The 19356-nt window shown below is 40.9% G+C and overlaps 1 protein-coding gene across 1 annotated transcript; it reads left to right on the top strand.

Annotated features, from left to right (window-relative positions):
* The first annotated feature begins 3261 nt into the window (after positions 1-3261).
* On the top strand, positions 3262-18785 carry PRPF38A (pre-mRNA processing factor 38A). The gene is made up of 10 exons (XM_003799921.3): positions 3262-3621; positions 4453-4612; positions 6236-6357; positions 7958-8043; positions 13994-14104; positions 16202-16314; positions 16903-16929; positions 17036-17133; positions 17582-17630; positions 18451-18785. Exons 1-10 carry the CDS (start codon positions 3492-3494, stop codon positions 18491-18493), a joined length of 939 nt encoding a protein of 312 aa, XP_003799969.1. The 5' UTR covers positions 3262-3491; the 3' UTR covers positions 18494-18785.
* Positions 18786-19356: the final 571 nt, after the last annotated feature.

Here is a 19356-nt window from a genome sequence, read left to right as displayed (position 1 = left end):
TAAAATAACATCAACTATTGATTAGTTATCCACTGGCTTTTGTATTATCACAAATTTCAGGAAGACAAGGCAGCTAGCTCCCAGGCACGGCTGTGAGAGACCAGACCGAAGTCCCATACTTTAATCTCTCTCAGCTGATAAAATTTGCATACCTGACACAGCTCAAGCTGCTCTAAGCTATTTTTCTCTTCTGACTTGAGAAGATGAAAGTGGACGCTTTAGGGAGTATGTTCTCTTTAAAAAAAAACTGTGCTCTAGGCCAGGGCGTGGTGGCTCATAGCCAGTCATCCTAGCACTCTGGGAGGCCAAGGAGGGTGGGTTGCCTGAGCCAGAGAGTGACACTCCCTTCTCTAAAAAAATAGTCAAGAGTTGTGGCAGCTGCCTATAGTTCCAGTTACTTGGGAGGATGAGGCAAAAGAATCCCTTAAGCCCAAGAGTTTGAGGTTGCTGTGAGCTGTGACATTACAGAACTCTACCGAGGGCAACAAAGTGAGACTCTGTCTCAAAAAAAAAGAAAAGAAAAGAAAAGAAATTGAGCTGTGTGTTTATCATTTATGCATTTTTCCGTATGTATGTTATTCCTTAATGAAAAGCTCAAAAAAATAACCAAGAGCCCTGAAGAGGAAGTATAAGGAAATCATATAAATGAGCTGGAAAGGCAGACCTGACTTGGCCTAGCAGAGGCTTTGGCTTCTGGGAGATAACCATTACAGGGTCTTGATGTCATAGATATTGGAACTCTAAAATACACACACACCCTAGTCTAGGAGCCACACACAAGGAAAATAGATAGGAACGCTGCAGTAAAAATGATAGCACATATCCCAGCCAGTATGGCAGGAAGTTGAGCCAAAACTCTTGACATGTTTATTTCATTTAATTCTTTTTTTGTTCTGTATTTTTATTTATTTATTTATTTATTTATTTTTGGACTCTCACATTGTCACCCCTGATAGAGTGCTGTGGTGTCATACCTCACAGCAACTTCAAATAGTTGGGCACAAGTGATTCTCTTCCCTCAGCCTTCTGAGTTAACTGAGACTACCGGCACCTGCCACAACACCTGGGTAGTTTTTAGAAACAGGGTCTTGCTCTGGCTCAGGCTGGTCTAGAACACTTGAGCTCCAACAATCGCACCAACAATCTGCCCACACCAGCCTCCCAGAGTGCTAGGATTACAGGCCTGAGCCACTGGGCCAGGCCCCTATTTCATTTAATTCTTAAAAATAATTCTAGAATGGGCAGCGCCTGTGGCTCAGTGGGTAGGGCACCGGCCCCACATACCCAGGGTGGTGGGTTCAAACGCGGCCCCGGCCAAACTGCAACAAAAAAATAGCTGGGTGTTGTGGCGAGTGCCTGTAGTCCCAGCTACTTGGGAGGCTGAGGCAAGAGAATCGCCTAAGCCCAGGAGTTGGAGGTTGCTGTGAGCTGTGATGCCACAGCACTCTACCAAGGGCGACAAAGACTGTCTCTACAAAAATAATAATAATTCTAGAACAATGCTAGTACATAGTTAAGTACACAGTATGCACTCAATCATAAATATTTGCTCAGTGAAAGGTAGAAGCTATTAACACTTCAAGGGGACAATTTGTCCAATGTTATACAGGATGGCACAGCCTTAACTCAAACCCTGAACAGCCAGATTCCAATGACTGTGCTCTCAACATACTGTAAGAAACTGGATGTTAACATACGACCAAGGGCTTGCTTTGGTGTGCTTATTTATTACAAAAAGTCAAGTTTATCAGCTACTGTCTGAGTGGTAAATCCACTTCCACACCTCTCTTGCATTTATTTCTAAGGGACAATTTATTTATTTCTTTTAAATATAATTAGATAAATATTATTATGGAACTCACAATTCACACAAAATTTTGCATTCAATTTCAGAGCATTCTCAAACCTTCTAAAGTCCACATATTGTCCTCTATTATGGTTAAAAACTTTCGGGGAGAGCCTTGGTAAACCATACAAGCAATGGAAAATTGAGTGGGATTCCCAGCCCACCTAATACAGCAGGGAAAAGGGTACATTATTCACATTTTACAGATACCATCACAGTTTCACAAATAGAAGAATCTCCTATCTCATCCCTCTAAACCCGTGCTTTTTCCAACTATCACAATAGAAGGCCCTTCTATTCCGGGGTTAGACTAGAGAAATAGAAAAGGTGCCACTGGATTCGTAGAAAAAGGTAGATAGGAGCCCAGTAGTTAAGAACAGCTCATCTGAGCCGGGCGCGGTGGCTCACGCTTGAAATCCTAGCACTCCGGGAGGCCGAGGCGGGTGTATTGCCTGAGCTCAGAGGTTCAAAACCAGCCTAAGCCATCAGCGAGACCCCACCTCCCCCACCCCGTCTCTAAAAATAGCCAGACGTAGCGGCGGGCGCCCGTAGTCCCTGCTACTTGGGAGGGTGAGGCAAAAGAATCCCTTAAGCCCAAGAGTTTGAGGTTGCTGTGAGCTGTGACAAAGTGAGACTCTGTCTCAAAAAAAAAAGAGCAGCTCATCTGGAAAAAAGAAGACCTGAGTAGGAAAGCAGGCCCCTTAACCATGAAGAGCAAATTAGACAAGTCTCTCTCGCCGTAACTGCAACATTCTGTAAAATGGGATAACATCTGCTCCGCATTCCGGTAGCGATTGTTACCGTATGGCTGAAAGGAAGAAACGTGGCTCGTGCCTCACAAAGGTAATGCAGTTAAAGGGAAAGGCCAAGTCATTACTGAGAGTCTCGGGGAGCTGAGAGCAAGGAATGCTCACACTTCTTTGCTTTGGCTTCCGACTTCTCCATTGCAAATGCTCAGACCCTGGCAGAGTGGGAAGCCTTTGAGAAGTGGGGATGCGGAAAAAAGAAACACTTCCAAAGGCTCCAAGTGTCGGCAATTAACAGGCGCTCGGTAAAAGTCATCTGAATGAATCAATGAGTCCACATCCCAGTTACAGAGGCTCAGGTTCCCCCCACCACCACGTCCTACCCCCGGCCCGCGGGAAGCCACACTCACTGGGAGCCGAAGCTTCCTCGGGTGGCCGAAAGCCTCCGCTCTCCACCACCTCCGCTTAGGGAGCCTCGAAAGATGCTGCAACTTCCACCTGCCCCAGCTGGAACTTCTCCTTTTACAGCCGAGGACCGCACGCCAAAGCCAAAGCCGAGGTCTCGCAAAGGAACTAAGGCGGAGAAAAGAATTTTCGCGCCAAACGGCGTAGCTCCACCCCCAGGTTGTCTTTCCCTCTTACGTGACCAACCAGCCCGCCCACCCGGCGGGGGCGCGTGACGCATTTCCTCCAATGTACCGCGGCCATCATTGATTCGATCGGCGTCGGGGTTCACGGAAGAGGTCCCTTAAACCACAGGGTTTCCGGCTTCAAGATGGTCGCCCGAACTGTTTATTGAGACCTTCCCCACCTTTCTCCTTCTCTCTGGTGTTTTTTTTATTAAACTGGACGTGACGCATTAAAGGGCCCGACGGAAATAGAACGGAAGGAGTTCTAAAATGGCGAACCGCACGGTGAAGGATGCACACAGCATCCACGGCACCAACCCTCAGTATTTGGTGGAGAAGATCATTCGAACACGAATCTATGAGTCCAAGTACTGGAAAGAGGAGTGCTTTGGACTTACGGGTGAGCAGGAACGCGCGGACCCCTTCTTGGCCGCCTGTAGCCCATTTCTCCAAATTGAATACCGGTAGGACTGGCGGATGGTCTCTGGGGATGGTAACAGAGTGGAGTACGTCAGTCATTCAAAATATTTGAGTGCCTATTGTGTGCCTAGTCTTATGTTAGGCGTTGGAGACACAGATGAATCTGTTCGGGCTTTATTCTTAAGAGTGTCTCACTTGGGGTCTTTGAGTCATTTCCATATTTAATGATAGTCTGTTGGGTCACAAACTTTTAAGCTTAATGACCCCTATAGAATTCGTAACACAGCCTCTTGAAGGTCTTACAGGAACGTTAACATGCTCAAAACCAAATTCGTGATCTTACTGTCTTTAAGATATCTTTATCTTTAAATGTGGGCCAGTTCTGAATATTTCCACAATTGGATCTTAAATAAATATCAGTTCCTCAGACAGCCTTCTGATCTTTTATCAAATTCTGGTTTTAAATCCATGTCCTTAAATACTCTGGCAGTGGACCTTGAGCTCAAGGCTCTTTGAGCACAATAACCTTCTTTAGCTCTTCTTTTTCTTACTTGGAAATGAGAACAATGCTGGAAGTTTCCTTATGGTTTATTGTAAGATTCAATGAGGAAAGATGAAATGTTCAGCATATGTATGGTAACAGGTACCTGGCATACTTGTTATTATCATCATCATTAATACTAAGTTAACTGTTAAGTAATTAGGAGCACCAAATCTTGAATTCTTGACCTTTCGGACCAGGATGAACTTAGTCCTAATACGGTATGCCTGAGATGTGACTCTGCTTTTGTTTTGTTTTGTTTTGTTTCAGCTGAACTTGTAGTGGATAAAGCCATGGAGTTAAGGTTTGTGGGTGGCGTGTATGGTGGCAATATAAAACCAACTCCTTTTCTGTGTTTAACCTTGAAGATGCTTCAAATTCAGCCGGAGAAGGATATCATTGTAGAGTTCATCAAAAATGAAGATTTCAAGTGAGTAAAATGTTGATTAACTAATGCAAAAGCTTCAATTTTGGTGGTTCAGAATTGGGCTTTAGTTAAGAGGGTTGAACCCATTGTGTCTCATTTCCACAGAGTGTTCCACTTAAGGTTTTTGTTCTTGAGTTTGCCTTTTGTCTATTCTGATTATACTAGTCTTCTACTTTATTTTCTTCATCCTGGTAATTTTTCCACAAAAAAAGGGTTTCACAAATACACTGAATGTATATCAAGCAGAAGTGAGTACCTCTTATAATGGTAGGTACTAGATGTTCAGGGGTAGAAAAAAATATAAAAGAGTTAGTGAAGACAATGTTAGTTATGTCTGTTACTCATTAATGTGTCCATGGAGAAGTACTTTAATTTTCTAGATGCCTTACTATCCTTATCTGTAAAATGGGAACAGTAATACCTACTCATGGGATTGGTGGGAGGGTGAAATAAGATAGTACGGTATATGGAAATCTCTCTACATGGTAAATAACCTAAAAGGAGGTAAGCACCACTCAAGGAGGAAGCAAATGTAATAATAGCTTAATTACGTGCTGTGCTTTGTTCTAAGGGCTTTACATATAATTATTCATTTAACCTTCACAACAATCTTGTAAACTTACTACCCCTATTTTATAGGGGAGGTAACAGGCACTGAGAGATTAATTCGATCAAGACCAAATAGCTAATAAATTGGCAAAGTTGTCTTCAGGATCTGTATTCTTTGTTACACTATTCTGCTGCTCACACAAAGTGTGGAGTTTCAAATGCCTACTAGTTACCCAAGTGGAGATCTGAGTAAGTAGCCAGATAAAGGAGAATAGGAAAAGGATGCAATCGTACAAAATTTTAACAGTCAACTTTTGTTAGTTACTGTGTTGCCCTCAGTGGGGTGCTATGGCATCGCAGCTCACAGCAACCTCAAACTCTTGAGCTTAAGCAATTCTCTTGCCTCACCCTCCCAAGTAACTGGAACTATAGGTGCCTGCCACAACGTCCGGCTATTTTTTTGTTGTTGTCATTGTTGTTTAGCAGGCCAGGGCCAAGTTCCAGCTGCCAGCCCCAGTGTGTGTGGCTAGCGCCCTAACCACTGAGCTATGGGCACCGAGCCCTTATTAGCACTTTAAATGCATTTCTTATTTAATCCAACAAGTCAGTACCTTAGGTAGCATCATCTCCATTTTACTTGAGAAAACAAGTAACTTACCCAGTAATGACACAGAGTTAGTAAATTATGGAATCAGAATTCCAATCCAAATGTCTTTAGACTTGATTCAGGTCTGTGTGTGCTCATTCTTGTTTTGTTCTATTGTATACCTTCTATTAAATTCAGCATAAATATCTATTATTAGGATAATCCTGTGAGATAAATAGGTTTTATTCTAGTTTTACAGATGATCTCTTTGATAATTGAGAAATATGCATGCAGTTGCCACAGCTATAAGCTATGGAGTGGAACTTGAACCCAGATCTCTGTATTTTTCTTCATGCTACCCCCCAAATTGCAACTTTCTTACCTGCCAAAGAGAAGAAAGAAAATATTTACACATTACTATCCTGAGAAAAGCCTGTTGTAAAACTCAGGAACATCTTAAGATGGCCTTTTGTTTCACTGTCATCTCTTAGGTATGTCCGCATGTTGGGGGCACTTTATATGAGGCTGACAGGCACTGCAATTGATTGCTATAAGTACTTGGAGCCTTTGTACAACGACTATCGAAAAATCAAGAGCCAGAACCGAAATGGAGGTGAGTGTGCTGCCAAGTCTCTGGATTTTTTTTTTTATTGTATTTTTTTTTTGCAATGGGGTTCTTACTATATTGCCCATGCCAGTCTCTATCTCCTGGCCTCATGCGACCCTCCTACCTTAGCCTCCCTCCCAAGTAGTTAAGGATTACGGGTGTAAACAACTGTGCCCAGCTCAGACCATCATTTTTAGGCCAATTTTCATTTTATCAGTAGCTCTGCCCTCACATTGTCACATGTAAAGCGAGTGTGCCTCTTCATCTCCACTGTTAGGGTCTTCATCTGTGTCTTCCATCTCATCCGTGAGAGTATTCCTTCTGACTGCCAGCTTCCTGTTGGCCTTAAAGTCTACCCTTTTCTGCCTTCCTTACCAACAGTATCTTCTGTCAATCCTTGCCTTGCATCACGTGTACCCTTTCCATGTGCTCCATTCCAAAAGATCTAGCTCCAGAATGGCTTCTCCATAAAAGCTTTCCCCAACCCTCCCAGATAAAGTCAGTTTTCCATTTGTTACATCTTCACAGTTCTTTCTCCTAGCATTGAACTTCACACTGCACTGTATAGAGTAAGTGTACTCATACTCATAGGAATCCCACTGAAAATAATAAGTATATCCAAGATAGTAGTTTCATAACCTTTCACAAAGAGACACTTTGTATGCTAAAGAGGGATTCAGGGTAATATAGTCAAAACCTTTTCTCAGTACTGTGGCAACAAAAGATTTGCCTGTCCCCACTATATGCCCAACACTAAGTTTAAAGAATTTGATATTGCACTTTAAACTTTTATTAACTTATTAATTAAGTCATTGAATAAGATAGGATTTCTCAACTCCTTTTTTTTTTTTTTTTTTTTTTGAGACAGAGTCTCACTGTGTCACCCTTGATAGAGTGCTGTGGCATCACAGCTCACAACAACCTCAAACTCTTGGGCTTAAGTGATTCTCTTGCCTCAGCCTCCTGAGTAGCTGGGACTATAGGCTCCCACCACAACAACCAGCTACTTTTTGATTATAGTTGTCATTGTTGTTTAGCAGGCCTAGGCCAGGCTCCAGCCTCCAGCCTCGGTGTATGTGGCTGGTGCCCTACTCACTGAGCTACAGGTGCCAAGCAAGGATTTCTCAACTCTTTGACATTTTGGGCCAGATAATTCTTTGTGTGGGGGTTGGCCTGGGCACACACTATGTGAGATGTATAGAAGTATCCTTGGCCTGTGTGCACTAAGTAGAGGAGGTGGAGCGTGTGAAAATCATCTGTGGTTGAGAACCATTGAAGTAAGGTAGTGGTCATCATAGAAGTTCTAAAAGACTGTTACTCCATGTGCCGTATAAGATACACATTCTATATTCAGAAACATAGTGTTGTCATATGAGAAATTATATTTTAATCATATGATCTATTTAAGATCACCCCTACATAATTCAGGACTGTATGTGCTTGCTTTTGTAGGTGTCATTACTGCTCCAGTCATCCCTTAATCCTTTGCTTCTAAAGAGATCTGGCACATAGATAGTGTTATGAAGTCTTAACACTTCTTTCACTTTTGGGCGATATAAATGTGTTATTTTCAGGTTGCTTCATTAGATGCTTTTTTTTCTTTCAGAGTTTGAACTGATGCATGTGGATGAGTTTATTGATGAACTACTGCACAGTGAGAGAGTCTGTGATATTATTCTGCCTCGACTACAGGTAAGAGATAAAGGTTTTATCAGAATGACCGTTCTCTTTGTAAACAGGCAGATCTCTTAAGTCTTCCTGTCTAGGAGAAAGGCAGTGGATTAGGAATGAGATGAAAACAGTTAAAATATTTGAAGGATAGGGCTTTAAAAGCAAATATTTGAAATTCTTACATCAGTTGCTATAGTGTTATATCAAGGATGTTGTAGCTAGAGTGATTTTGAAACTTCATGAACAGCTTTTTTCAATCAATCTTCATGTAAAAAGCCAGGGTATAAACTGTTTTAAAAGAAAGGAGAGACTGAGCCCTTAATTCCTTAAACTTTCTCTTTATCATCCTGCTTCCCTTCCCTAGTGATGACTGTCTATGAAGCATCTCTCAGGAACAAGATTTATGATTTAAAAACTACTTTTACAAAATACAGAGAGAAGATAGATATACTAAGTAACCTAAAGAGAGAGGGAATGGCCTACAGTTGGAGAGATGACCAAACAGGAAATTAATAATGTTAAGTTTCTGTGTTATCACAGCTGACTAGCTGTGGGTCTGCATTTTCCTAGCTATAAAATGGGGAAATCATACTTACCCCTGTGGGGCTGTTTTAGGGATACTGAGAGGAGAGAAGTAAATGGCTGTAGCCCCACTAGAGTAGCCCTTTTTTCTCTAGGTTATATATTGGACTTGACCAGAGGCTTGTTTTTTATTAAATAGTTCATTGATGTATAATTGACACAAAATGAATTATATTTAAGGTATAAAATTTGGTAAGTTTTGACGTGTAAACACCCTTAATTATCTCTGCAATCAAGACAGTGAATCCCTCCCTCTCACCCCTCTCCCTTACCCTCAAGCAACCACTAGTATGCTATCTGTTACAATAGATTAATTTGCATCTTGGAATTATTCAGTAAACGTTACTTTTTGTCTTTTTTCACTCAGCATAATTATTTTAAGATTCATACATAATGTTGCACATATGACTAGTTATTGCACTTTATTGCTGAATAGTATTCCATTATATGAATGTTCCCCAACTTGTTTACCCATTCTCTGTTTATGCAGAGTTGTGGGACATAAGCATATCACACTTTTAGGTACTTAGTCCCAGAGTAAATAGAAGTTGATGTGAGACTAGAAAGGTTTAAAAAGGGAAGGCTTTACGGGGCTTTTGCATAAACAAAAGGGAAACATCTGCTTAAGAGGGTAACCAGACTGGCTGTCTGAATAAAGGGCTGTAAAACTTTTATTGAGTTGCAAAGAAGGTAGGTGTCAGCTTTGAAGTCATCATGTATGGAGGTGGATTCTTTCTGATGGTGGCTGTGCACCTGGTGGTCATGCTTCTTCATGCATAGCATGTATCATTGGTATTTCTAATCTTCATCCTTGGGTGTGATTTTTAGCATTAAGATGACATAATAAGGAGAAAATTAGGGTAGGATCAGTATGGGTATCTATTTGAGGCTGTTACAACTGAATCACCTGGAGTCAGCATCTTGTTTCAGTGTCCTGGAAGACATTACTCCAGAGACAGATAGTTGGCCCCCTCCCTAAATGGATTTGAGCTGAATTCCAGTGGCTAGGAGATCAATTGTATTTTGCTCTTCTACAGTTAATTAGGCTGGGTCATGCTGCCCCATGTTCCCACCCTTAGTCACAAGTGAGTCCCAAGTCTTGTCCCTATACTGTCTCACCAGGACAATATATAAAAATTAATTATATCTCTATACACTGGCAATAAAAAATTAGAATTTAAAATTTTATCAAAATGATACCACTTAAACAGCATCTGCAAAAAATAAGGATAATTTTGTCAAAACCCTTAAAACTATAAAACATAAGCATTACCAAGAGAAATTAAAGACCTACATAAAAGGAAAGCTGTAACAAGCTGATGGCATATTTTATACCATGACTTCAATATGGCTTGAGAACCCAGTTCCCAAGTTAATCTATATGTAATGCAATCCCAATTGAAATCCTGGTAGATTTTTTTTGTAGGATTTGACAGGCTGATTCTGAAATTTATGTGAAAATATAAATATCCTGAACAGCTGTGTTTTTTTGGTTTTTGAATCACAGTCTTGCTCTGTTACCTGGGCTGGACTGCAGTGGTATTATTGTAGCTCACTGCAAGCTCAAACTGCTGGGCTCAAAACATCTTGCTGCCTCACCCCCTGAGTAACTGGGATTGCAAACACATGCCACCACACCTAGCTAATTTTTCTATTTCTTATAGAGATGAGGTCTGGAAGAGAATGTCCAGGCTGTTCTCAATCTTCTGGCCTCAAGTGATTCTCCTAACTCTACCTTCCAAAGTGCTACGATTACAGGGGGGAGCCACAGTACCCATCCTGAAACAACTTTGTAAAAGAAAAAATAGAACAAACACTACCTGATTCTCTCAATTTTGGTTTGTTTGGAATTCTTTTTTTTTTTTAATTTTTTGTTTTGTTTTGTTTTCTACAAAGATGGTAAGGCAATACAATTGAGAAATGATAATCTTTTCCACAGATCATGCTGGAACAATCAAATAGCCATATGCAGGCCATGGCTCATGCTGGAACAATTGAATAGCCATATGAGCTGTGGCTCATGCCTATAATCCTAACTCTTTGGGAGGCCGAGGTGGGTGGATTACCCTGAGCTCACAGGTTCAAGACCAGGCTGAGCAAGAGCAAGACCCCATGTATAAAAATAGCTGGGCATTGTGGTGGGTGCCTGTAGTCCTAGCTACTTGGGAGACTGAGGCAAGAGAATCACTTGAGCCCAAGAGTTTGAGGTTGCTGTGAGCTAGAATGCCATAGCACTCTACTGAAGGTGACAAAGAAAGACTCTGCCTCAAAAAAAAAAAAAAGTGTAAATTATATAATTTTATTGAGGTATAATAAAATACTGGAATAGATGCAGACAGAAGACCTGTCACTCTTCCAGCTCTGGTCTTCTCTGATTCTGTATTTCTATAATGTTAGAATTGGTAACATTAACTAAAGGGTCCCAGAAACTATAGTCAAAGGATGGGAGCTAATTCTTACACGATTTAAGCAACCACAGAAATGCCAGCTGGGGAGTTCGTTACTTTAGGGTTCCTTTTTATAATGCTACCTGCAGCTCAGTAATTATGAAACAATTTGCTATATCCTAACTGCTGTGAAGTACTTGCTTCATTGTTAGATATAAAACATAGGGGATAATTTAAAGATCAGTGGTCACGTATTGTATGGTTCCTTTTATGTGATATATCCAGACTAGGCAAATTCATAGAGGACAAAAAAGCAGATTAGTGGTTACCAAGGAATGTGGGAAGGGGAAAATGAGTATTGATTACTTGATGGATATGGGGTATTTTTCTGGAGTGATAAAGTTGTAAAATTAGCAAGAAGTAGTAGTGATTGCACAATATTGTGGATACACTAAAAGCCGCTGAATTATATACTTTAAAACGGTTGTGTGTTACTAAGAACTCAAGCAAATCAACAAAAGAGCAGACCCCATTACAAACTGGGCAAGAGACGTGAGGACAAACTTTTCTCATGAGGACAACCAAATGTCCAACAAACACATGAAAAAAATGCTCATCATCCCTAATCATTAAAGAAATGCAATTCAAAACACTTTGAGATATCACCTAACCCCAGAGAGAATGGCCCACATCACAAGCTCCAAATGCAGCAGATACTGGAATTAATGTGAAGAGAAGGGAACATTCATGTACTGTTGGTGGGACTGCAATCTAGTTGAGCCTCTCTGGAAATATGGAGACTCCCTAAAGAACTAAAAATAGACCTACCACTTGATCCTACAATTACACCGAGGTGTCTAGCCAACAGAAAAGTCATTTTGCCATAAAGACATTTGCACTTGAAATTCCGTTTATAGCAGCTCAGTTCAAAATTGCAAAGATGTGGAAACAAGCCATGTGCCCTTCAACACATGAATGGATCGATTAATTGTGGTATATGTATACCCCGGAATACTATTCAACTTTTTAAAAATGGAGATTTTGTATCTTTTCTAACAATCTGTAAGGCTTTGGAGAATATTCACCATAGCAAAGTATCACATATACTCAGTTCCAGTTTGAAACTAGTGGGTTAACAATACATGCTCACAAGTTAAGAGAAAAACTAAACTCAAGTGAAGGGGGAATAAGTTCCCACCCAGTAGGTACCTTGCACAGATATAATGGCACACTTCGTGTGTGAAGTTCAACTACTATGCAGACTTTAACCTTACAAAAGCAGTTTATGAAACCTAATTGTATATAACCTCGTGTTAATCTAAAATTTAAAAAAAAGCTGTGTTATACGTGAATTTCATCCCAAGTTTACAAAAAAGACCAAAGGGATCCGAAAAACTTAAAAGTAGGAAATCAAATGGATTTTTTTAATTTTTATTATTTTTTATTATTTTTATTGTTAAATCATGTTTGTGCACATTAATACTAACATGGGGTACAGAGTGTTGTTTCCAAATACAATTTGAAATACTTTCATCCAGTTGGCCAACTTGGCCTTCATGTCATTCTCATAGTTGTTGTGTTAAGACATTTATAATCCACATTAAGAAAGATTCACATGTACCCTTATAAGATAAATCATAGGGTTGATCCCTACAATGCCCCTCCCTTCACCCATCCCCCCCCTCCCCTTTGAATGGATTTTAAGTATCTAATAAATGAATGAGAGGAAGTTGCTTGAAGCACCAGACCTGCTGGAAAAAAGTGATTGGTGCTCATATGTAAATGTAGTGAATCAACTCTTTGTCCACACTGACCTAGTCATAATCTTACAAAATAAAAATCAGAAAATGGGTGTAGTGTATTTCTCCTGTTCCATATTGGCTACTGTAGAGTATATAGTGGAGAGAATGAGATTTCAAATGTCAAAAACCTGCTTTCAGAGCCCAATTTTCATGCTAATTTTTGTGGGTTACATTACTTATAATCTTTAGTTTATCTTTATAAATACTACAAGTGGGAATACGTCCATGTGCAATCATGCAGTCAGCGCTAAGCAAGCCTGTTTATGGTATTTCAGAGGCATGGTCTGTGTGGAAGTTAGAAGACCAGACCACAATTTGTTGGTGTTTATCAAGAATGACTGAGGAGAGAGAAAGTGAAATCTGACTTATAAATGTTAATATCACCCAAGAGGTGTGCTCTGGTGTGGGCCTGTATATGTAGTGACTCTTAACAGTACTTTTTGTTCTCATTCTTCTCTTAATAAGCAACCTACAGGTCATCATTTTAGCTTGTGATATGCCCTGAGAAGGAGTTACTCTGGAATGTATTTTCATTTCATTGAATACAAATACTTTTAATTATTTCTGTAAATACTAAGTATTTTGAATGCCCTGTCTGATACAGTCCTAGATCCCAAATTGGTGATCCCGCGATTGGCTCATTTTTCCCAGCTTTCACAGAATTTTGATGCAGGCTAAGTGAGAATGAAATAGTGTACTCTTGTTCCTAGTTATTCTACAGCTATCTATCTAGGTCATTCACCATTCTTTGCCCCTCAGATCCCTAATCAGAGATGAATTGTTTATATCCTGTGCCCAGTACAAAATGCATGAATCTCAAGCTCCCTGGGTCCTGGGTCTAATGGAGATTTAGTGCTATTTCAGGTTGGCTCTCTTCTGGTGGAACTATCAGCCAACACAGTCTCAGCCATGAATTTGCTGGCCCTTGGGTTTTCTGTGTATGAAGCCCACATTTTTGGTTCTAGCCATACCTATACTGGTTGATAGAAAATGTTTCCTTCAGTTTTGTATTTATGTCTATAGGAGAACTTAATATATTAGATTCCAGGTGTTTGAAACTCCTTAGGAAAATCTTGAACTGTCTTTGAAATGAAATGCCACAGTTGTGCTTCTTGACTTTTCTGTCGGTCCCAGAAGGCCAATGTTAGAGTTTCAAGACAGAGGAGATAGCAGTGACCCCTGTCATTATGTTCTCTGTAGAAACGCTATGTGCTGGAGGAAGCTGAGCAACTGGAGCCTCGGGTCAGTGCTCTAGAAGAAGACATGGATGATGTGGAATCCAGCGAAGAGGAAGAGGAAGAAGATGAGAAGGTCAGGCAACCTGAGAGTTAAAGGGTTATAGGAGGGAAAGTTTTGGAGGATAGGAATGGTCTTTTGTTTTTGTTTTCAAACCTTAATTTTGAACTCTCTTTAACCAAAACAACATTCTTTTTCTCATTAAAAATACAAGCTTTAGGGCAGCACCTGTGGCTCAGTGGGTAGGGCCCCATATACCGAGGGCGGCGGGTTCAAACCCAGCTCTGGCCAAACTGCAACAAAAAAATAGCTGTGCATTGTGGCGGGCCCCTGTAGTCCAAGCTACTTGGGAGGCTGAGGCAAGAGAATCGCCTGAGCCCAAGAGCTGGAGGTTGCTGTGAGCTGTGATGCCGCAGCACGCTACCAAGGGCAATTAGCGTCCTACCAAAGTGGGTCACTAAATGCAAACTTTAGACTTTGATTCTGTCACAGCTCTGCTGTTTACTAGTAGATATAACCTTATGTACATACTTAACCTTAGTTCTTGCCTCTGTAAAGTAAGGATAATGATACTTTCAAGACTCAGGGGTCCTCAAACTGCAGCAGGCAGGCCACATGCAGCCCGCCTAGGACATTTATCCAGCCTGCCGGGTGTTTTTTGCCACTGCTGCCTGTCCTGCTTAGCAGCTGACTCATCTCAGGGCCCGCAGTCCAGCCCTCTAAAGGTCTGAGGGACAGTGAACTGGCCCTCTGTTTAAAAAGTTTGAGCACCCCTGCTTAAGTATTAAAAGAGAACAGTATACATAAAGGTCTTAGCATATATTGACATACTATAATTGCCTAATAAGTGTTAGCTATTAAAATAAATACTTGGGGAAAAAACACTCCTCATAATTGAACCTATCCTAAGAAATAGGATAGCCCAGTTTAGGGAAAGAAAATTCTACTACACAGCCATATTCTTTCAGTACTAGTTATAATGCTGAAAAATTAAAAACCACTGAACTTTCCAGCTGCTAGAAGCGTCAGATAAACTATTATAACTAAACAGACTATTAGGCAGCCATTAAAACTATTATGAAAAATATAATGTAGAGAATGCTAACATTAAGTAAAAATAGATCTAAAACATTTGTAAATAAAATTACAGATAACAATATATGCACAGAAAAAGGCTAGAAGGAGCTGGCCACGGTGGCTCACACCTATAATCCCAGTACTCAGGGAGGCTGAGGCAGGTGGATTGCTTGAGCTCATGGGTTGGAGACCAGCCTGAGCCAGAGCAAGATACCCTCTCCCCTCTCTTCTGCCCTCTCTCTCCCAGTCTCTGAAAAAATAGCCAGGCATTGTGGCGGGCGCCTGTAGTCCTAGCTACTCTGGAGGCTGAGGCAAGAGAATCACTTGAGCCCAGGAGTTGGAGGTTGCTGTGAGTTATGATGCCATAGCTCTCTATTGAGTGCAACAAAGTGAAACTCTCAAAAAAAAAAAAAAAAAAAAGCAGGCTAGAAGGAAATACAACAAGAAATGTTACCCAGGAATTGATTTTTTTTTTTTTTTTGATCTAGAGTCTTACTATGTCACCCTTGGTAGAGTGCCATGGCATTATGGCTCACAGCAACCTCCAACTCTTGGGCTTAGGCAATTACCTTGCCTTCTGCCTCCTGAGTAGCTGGAATTACAGGCGTTTGCCACAACACCTGGCTATTTTTGGTTGCAATTTGACTGGGGCCGGGTTTGAACTCACCACCCTCAGTATATGGAGCCAGCGCCCTACTCACTGAGCCACAGGTGCCACCCCAGAAATTGCTTTTTTTAATCTGCATTGAAGTAGAGATCTAATTTTTTTCTCCTCTTTATGTATAATCTCTGGTTTCTCACTACTGTTCCTTTCCCACTGATATATATGCTTCACTATCTTTGCCATAAATCAAAGTTGTGTGTCTGTGTGGGTCTGTTTGTGGTATTTCTCTTCTGTGGGTAATTTTGTCTATTCACATCTCAGTACCACATTGTTGTCATTATGTAACTTCATAGTAAGTTTTGATATTTAGCAGGGCAAATGCCTTCCTCTTTGTACTCAGATTACCGTTTTAAAAGTAACTTGGAAGTGGACTTTGGGATAGGGTAGGGAGAGAAATGTAGTGCCCATCAGTGACCCAACCATATTTCCAGTTGGAGAGAGTGCCATCACCTGATCACCGCCGGAGAAGCTACCGAGACTTGGACAAGCCCCGTCGCTCTCCCACCCTGCGCTACAGGAGGAGCAGAAGCCGATCTCCCAGAAGGTAAGGCCCAGTCAGGGGGACGCTGGACACTGCTTAGAAGTTTAGACTTCAAAGAGTGAAATTCCAGTCTGGGAAGATGTCCAGTATAGTATCTATCACTATAAAACCACCACCTCATTGGCAGACAACAATGACTATTCCTTTGTTTCACAAATATGCAGTCAGTAAATTAAGCAGGTCTTGGATATGCAGTTTTTGAAGTACAAGGTATGTTTAGTCACTTGCTTTGTGGTCAGCTGTCTGTTGGCTGGTATAAGATGGTCTTACTAGGAAGACGGGGGCAACTTTTCTCTGTAGGCTAAGTTGGGCATGTTCTCATGGCAGTAGCAGAATTTAAGAGCAGACCACCCCAATCATGAGAGTATTTTTTTCCCAGTATCTACTTGTATCATAATTGTAAACATTCCTTTGGCCAAAGCAAATGACATGGTCAGTCCCAAAGTTAGAGTGGGAGGGTGCTACAGGGTTATATGGCAAAGGACATGAATACAGAGAAGGGTGAAGGACAGGAATTGGGCCCAATTTGCAATCTACAAATCCAGTGTATCAGCCTAGGCTTTACTCTTCTTTGCGTCTTTGTCTTTATAGGCGGAGTCGATCTCCCAAAAGGAGAAGGTAAGCCTTCAGTCATTTGCCATGAATAGTGTTTCGAGGTGGGGTGGGATGGTGGTGCATGTATATTGCCAAGCAAATCTGGTCATCTGAGCAGTCTTTTGTGCAGCCCTTCTCCACGCCGAGAAAGGCATCGGAGCAAGAGTCCAAGACGTCACCGCAGCAGGTCCCGAGATCGAAGGCACAGATCTCGTTCCAAATCCCCAGGTACGGTGTTTGGCCCTTTTCCCATGGGTTGTCTTCACAATGAGATGTAAGAGGAGAAATTAGCCTTCTGCACTATAGGAGTACCTGTTTATACTGTTGTCTCCAGCAAAGAAAATAGATATGGAATTTGAAAACTTAACTTCACATTTTGACTCTGACAAGCTTTATTGATAAGATGATGGGCTTGGTTTTTTTCATCTGAAATTATAGGAATAAGATTTAACAGAGAAGTGATGAAAACCCCAATAGGATGTTTGTGAAATTAGCCATAAAGCCCTGAATGCCTATGAAGTGGTTTCATTACTACTTTCCCTGCCTCCCCGCCCCTCCACCGACCCATACACTAATTCAGAAAGGCACTACCAACAAGAGGTGTCCCTGGGTGGCATTGGGGTGAGAACTGTAGTTTAAAGAGCAGAATCTCACCCAGTGGCCTTTGCTTCTCTAGGTCATCACCGTAGTCACAGACATAGGAGCCACTCAAAGTCTCCTGAAAGGTATGAATTGACCACTTTTAAGAATTTAAATCTTTACTCAGAAATTTAAGTCCCAATGATAACTAAGTTGGACCTGAAACTTTGTTTTGATGGGAATATTATGAATTTTCTTGTATCACAAAAGTTGGTGGTTCTTACTGGGATTAGACATCTGTTTTTTTTTTTTTTTTTTTAGTAGGATCACAGTTTTAGATAATGATTGAGCTTTGGTCCTAGTATACTTAAGAGTTTAATATCAATCTTTTTTTTTTTTTTTTGAGACAAGAGTCTCATTATGTCGCCCTTGGTAGAGTATTGTGGTGTCACAGCTCACAGCAGCCTCCAACTCTTGGGTTTAGGAGATTCTCTTGCCTCAGCTTCCCAAGTAGCTGGGACTACAGGCGCCTGACACAACGCCTGCCTATTTTTTTGTTGTAGTTGTCATTGTTGTTTGGCAGGCCAAGGCTGGGTTCAAACCCACCAGCCCCAGTGTATCTGGCTGGTGCCCTAGCTGCTGAGCTATAGGCACAGAGCCTAACCTCAGTCTTTAAAACCTCAACATTTGAGTGACCTTTGACAAGTTACTTTAACATTTGAGTGAACCTGGGACAAGATACTTTTGTTTGATAAACTTTCATTAGAAACCCATTTATTGTTAAATATATCACTGAGGTCATTTCCTCAGTGGTAAATTTTGGATAGTAATTGACTCCAGTCAATAGTAATTTCTCTTAAACATAAAAAACCCACCCTATTTAATGAATATTGGCTGTCACTGCCATCTTCTCTAAGTCCTTGTCCTGTTCCTTAAGGTAATGATTTATGTGTGTTACCATTTCAGGTCTAAGAAAAGCCACAAGAAGAGCCGGAGAGGGAATGAATAATGGACTCAGTTTGTATCTGCATAAAAGGATTAAGATAGCCTCCTCAGGCAGCTATAAGAATAGTTTTTTTCTTACCAGGTTTTTCCACTTTTTTTTAAATCAAAGAGGTGCTGAGTTTTGTATCTCTTTTTGAATCGTAATCAACATCTTTGAGCGATGATGTTCCTAAGGTCAGTTTTTGCCCGAAGGATCTGAGGGTTGCAGATATGCATGACAAGGAAATAATGTGGCCACCAAGTGACTGATTCCCTTTTTGTTACTAATATTAAACCTTACACACCCGTTTCCCATTTTTCTGTAGTTTACTTTTTGGTTGCTCTGTGATTGGAACTGTTTTTAGAATCCTGGGATTCTATTTTGTTGCTATTCAAATATCAAATTAGTAAAACATTATAGCTCCTAACTTTTTTGCATCAGCTGCAAGTGATAATAACTATGAAAACTGGTTAGCAGTTTTCTAAGACATTATGCATTCAAATATATGGCTGCTTCTGGATCATTTCACTCAGTTTCATTGAAGAGTTCAAAGATGGCAGCACTTAACACCCTTTGTACAGCACACAGCACATTCCTACACTCTGCCATTTGATCTTCCCCTACAAGTTTTGAAACCCGAGTTAAGATGCTCAGCCTTTCTTGTACAAACGTCAGTATTATCCAGACCTAATCAGCAGCAATAGGACATCAGGATTGAAAAATACTTTTGGTTTTGACCTGAATTGCTGGACGCTAGTGCCATTCCCAAAGTCAGAAAATACAGCAGTGGGCCAGGCATGGTCATTCAACACAATTTCAGCACTTCAGGAGGCCAAGGCAGGAGAATTGCGTGAGGCCAGGAGTTAGTTCAAGACCAACCTGGGCAA

Source organism: Otolemur garnettii, unplaced genomic scaffold (genome assembly GCF_000181295.1).
Source record: "Otolemur garnettii isolate 467f Iridium unplaced genomic scaffold, OtoGar3 scaffold00159, whole genome shotgun sequence".
Taxonomy (NCBI): domain Eukaryota; kingdom Metazoa; phylum Chordata; class Mammalia; order Primates; family Galagidae; genus Otolemur; species Otolemur garnettii.
The sequence above is the reverse complement of the archived record's forward strand: the minus strand, read 5'-3'. Positions and strand labels throughout refer to the sequence as shown.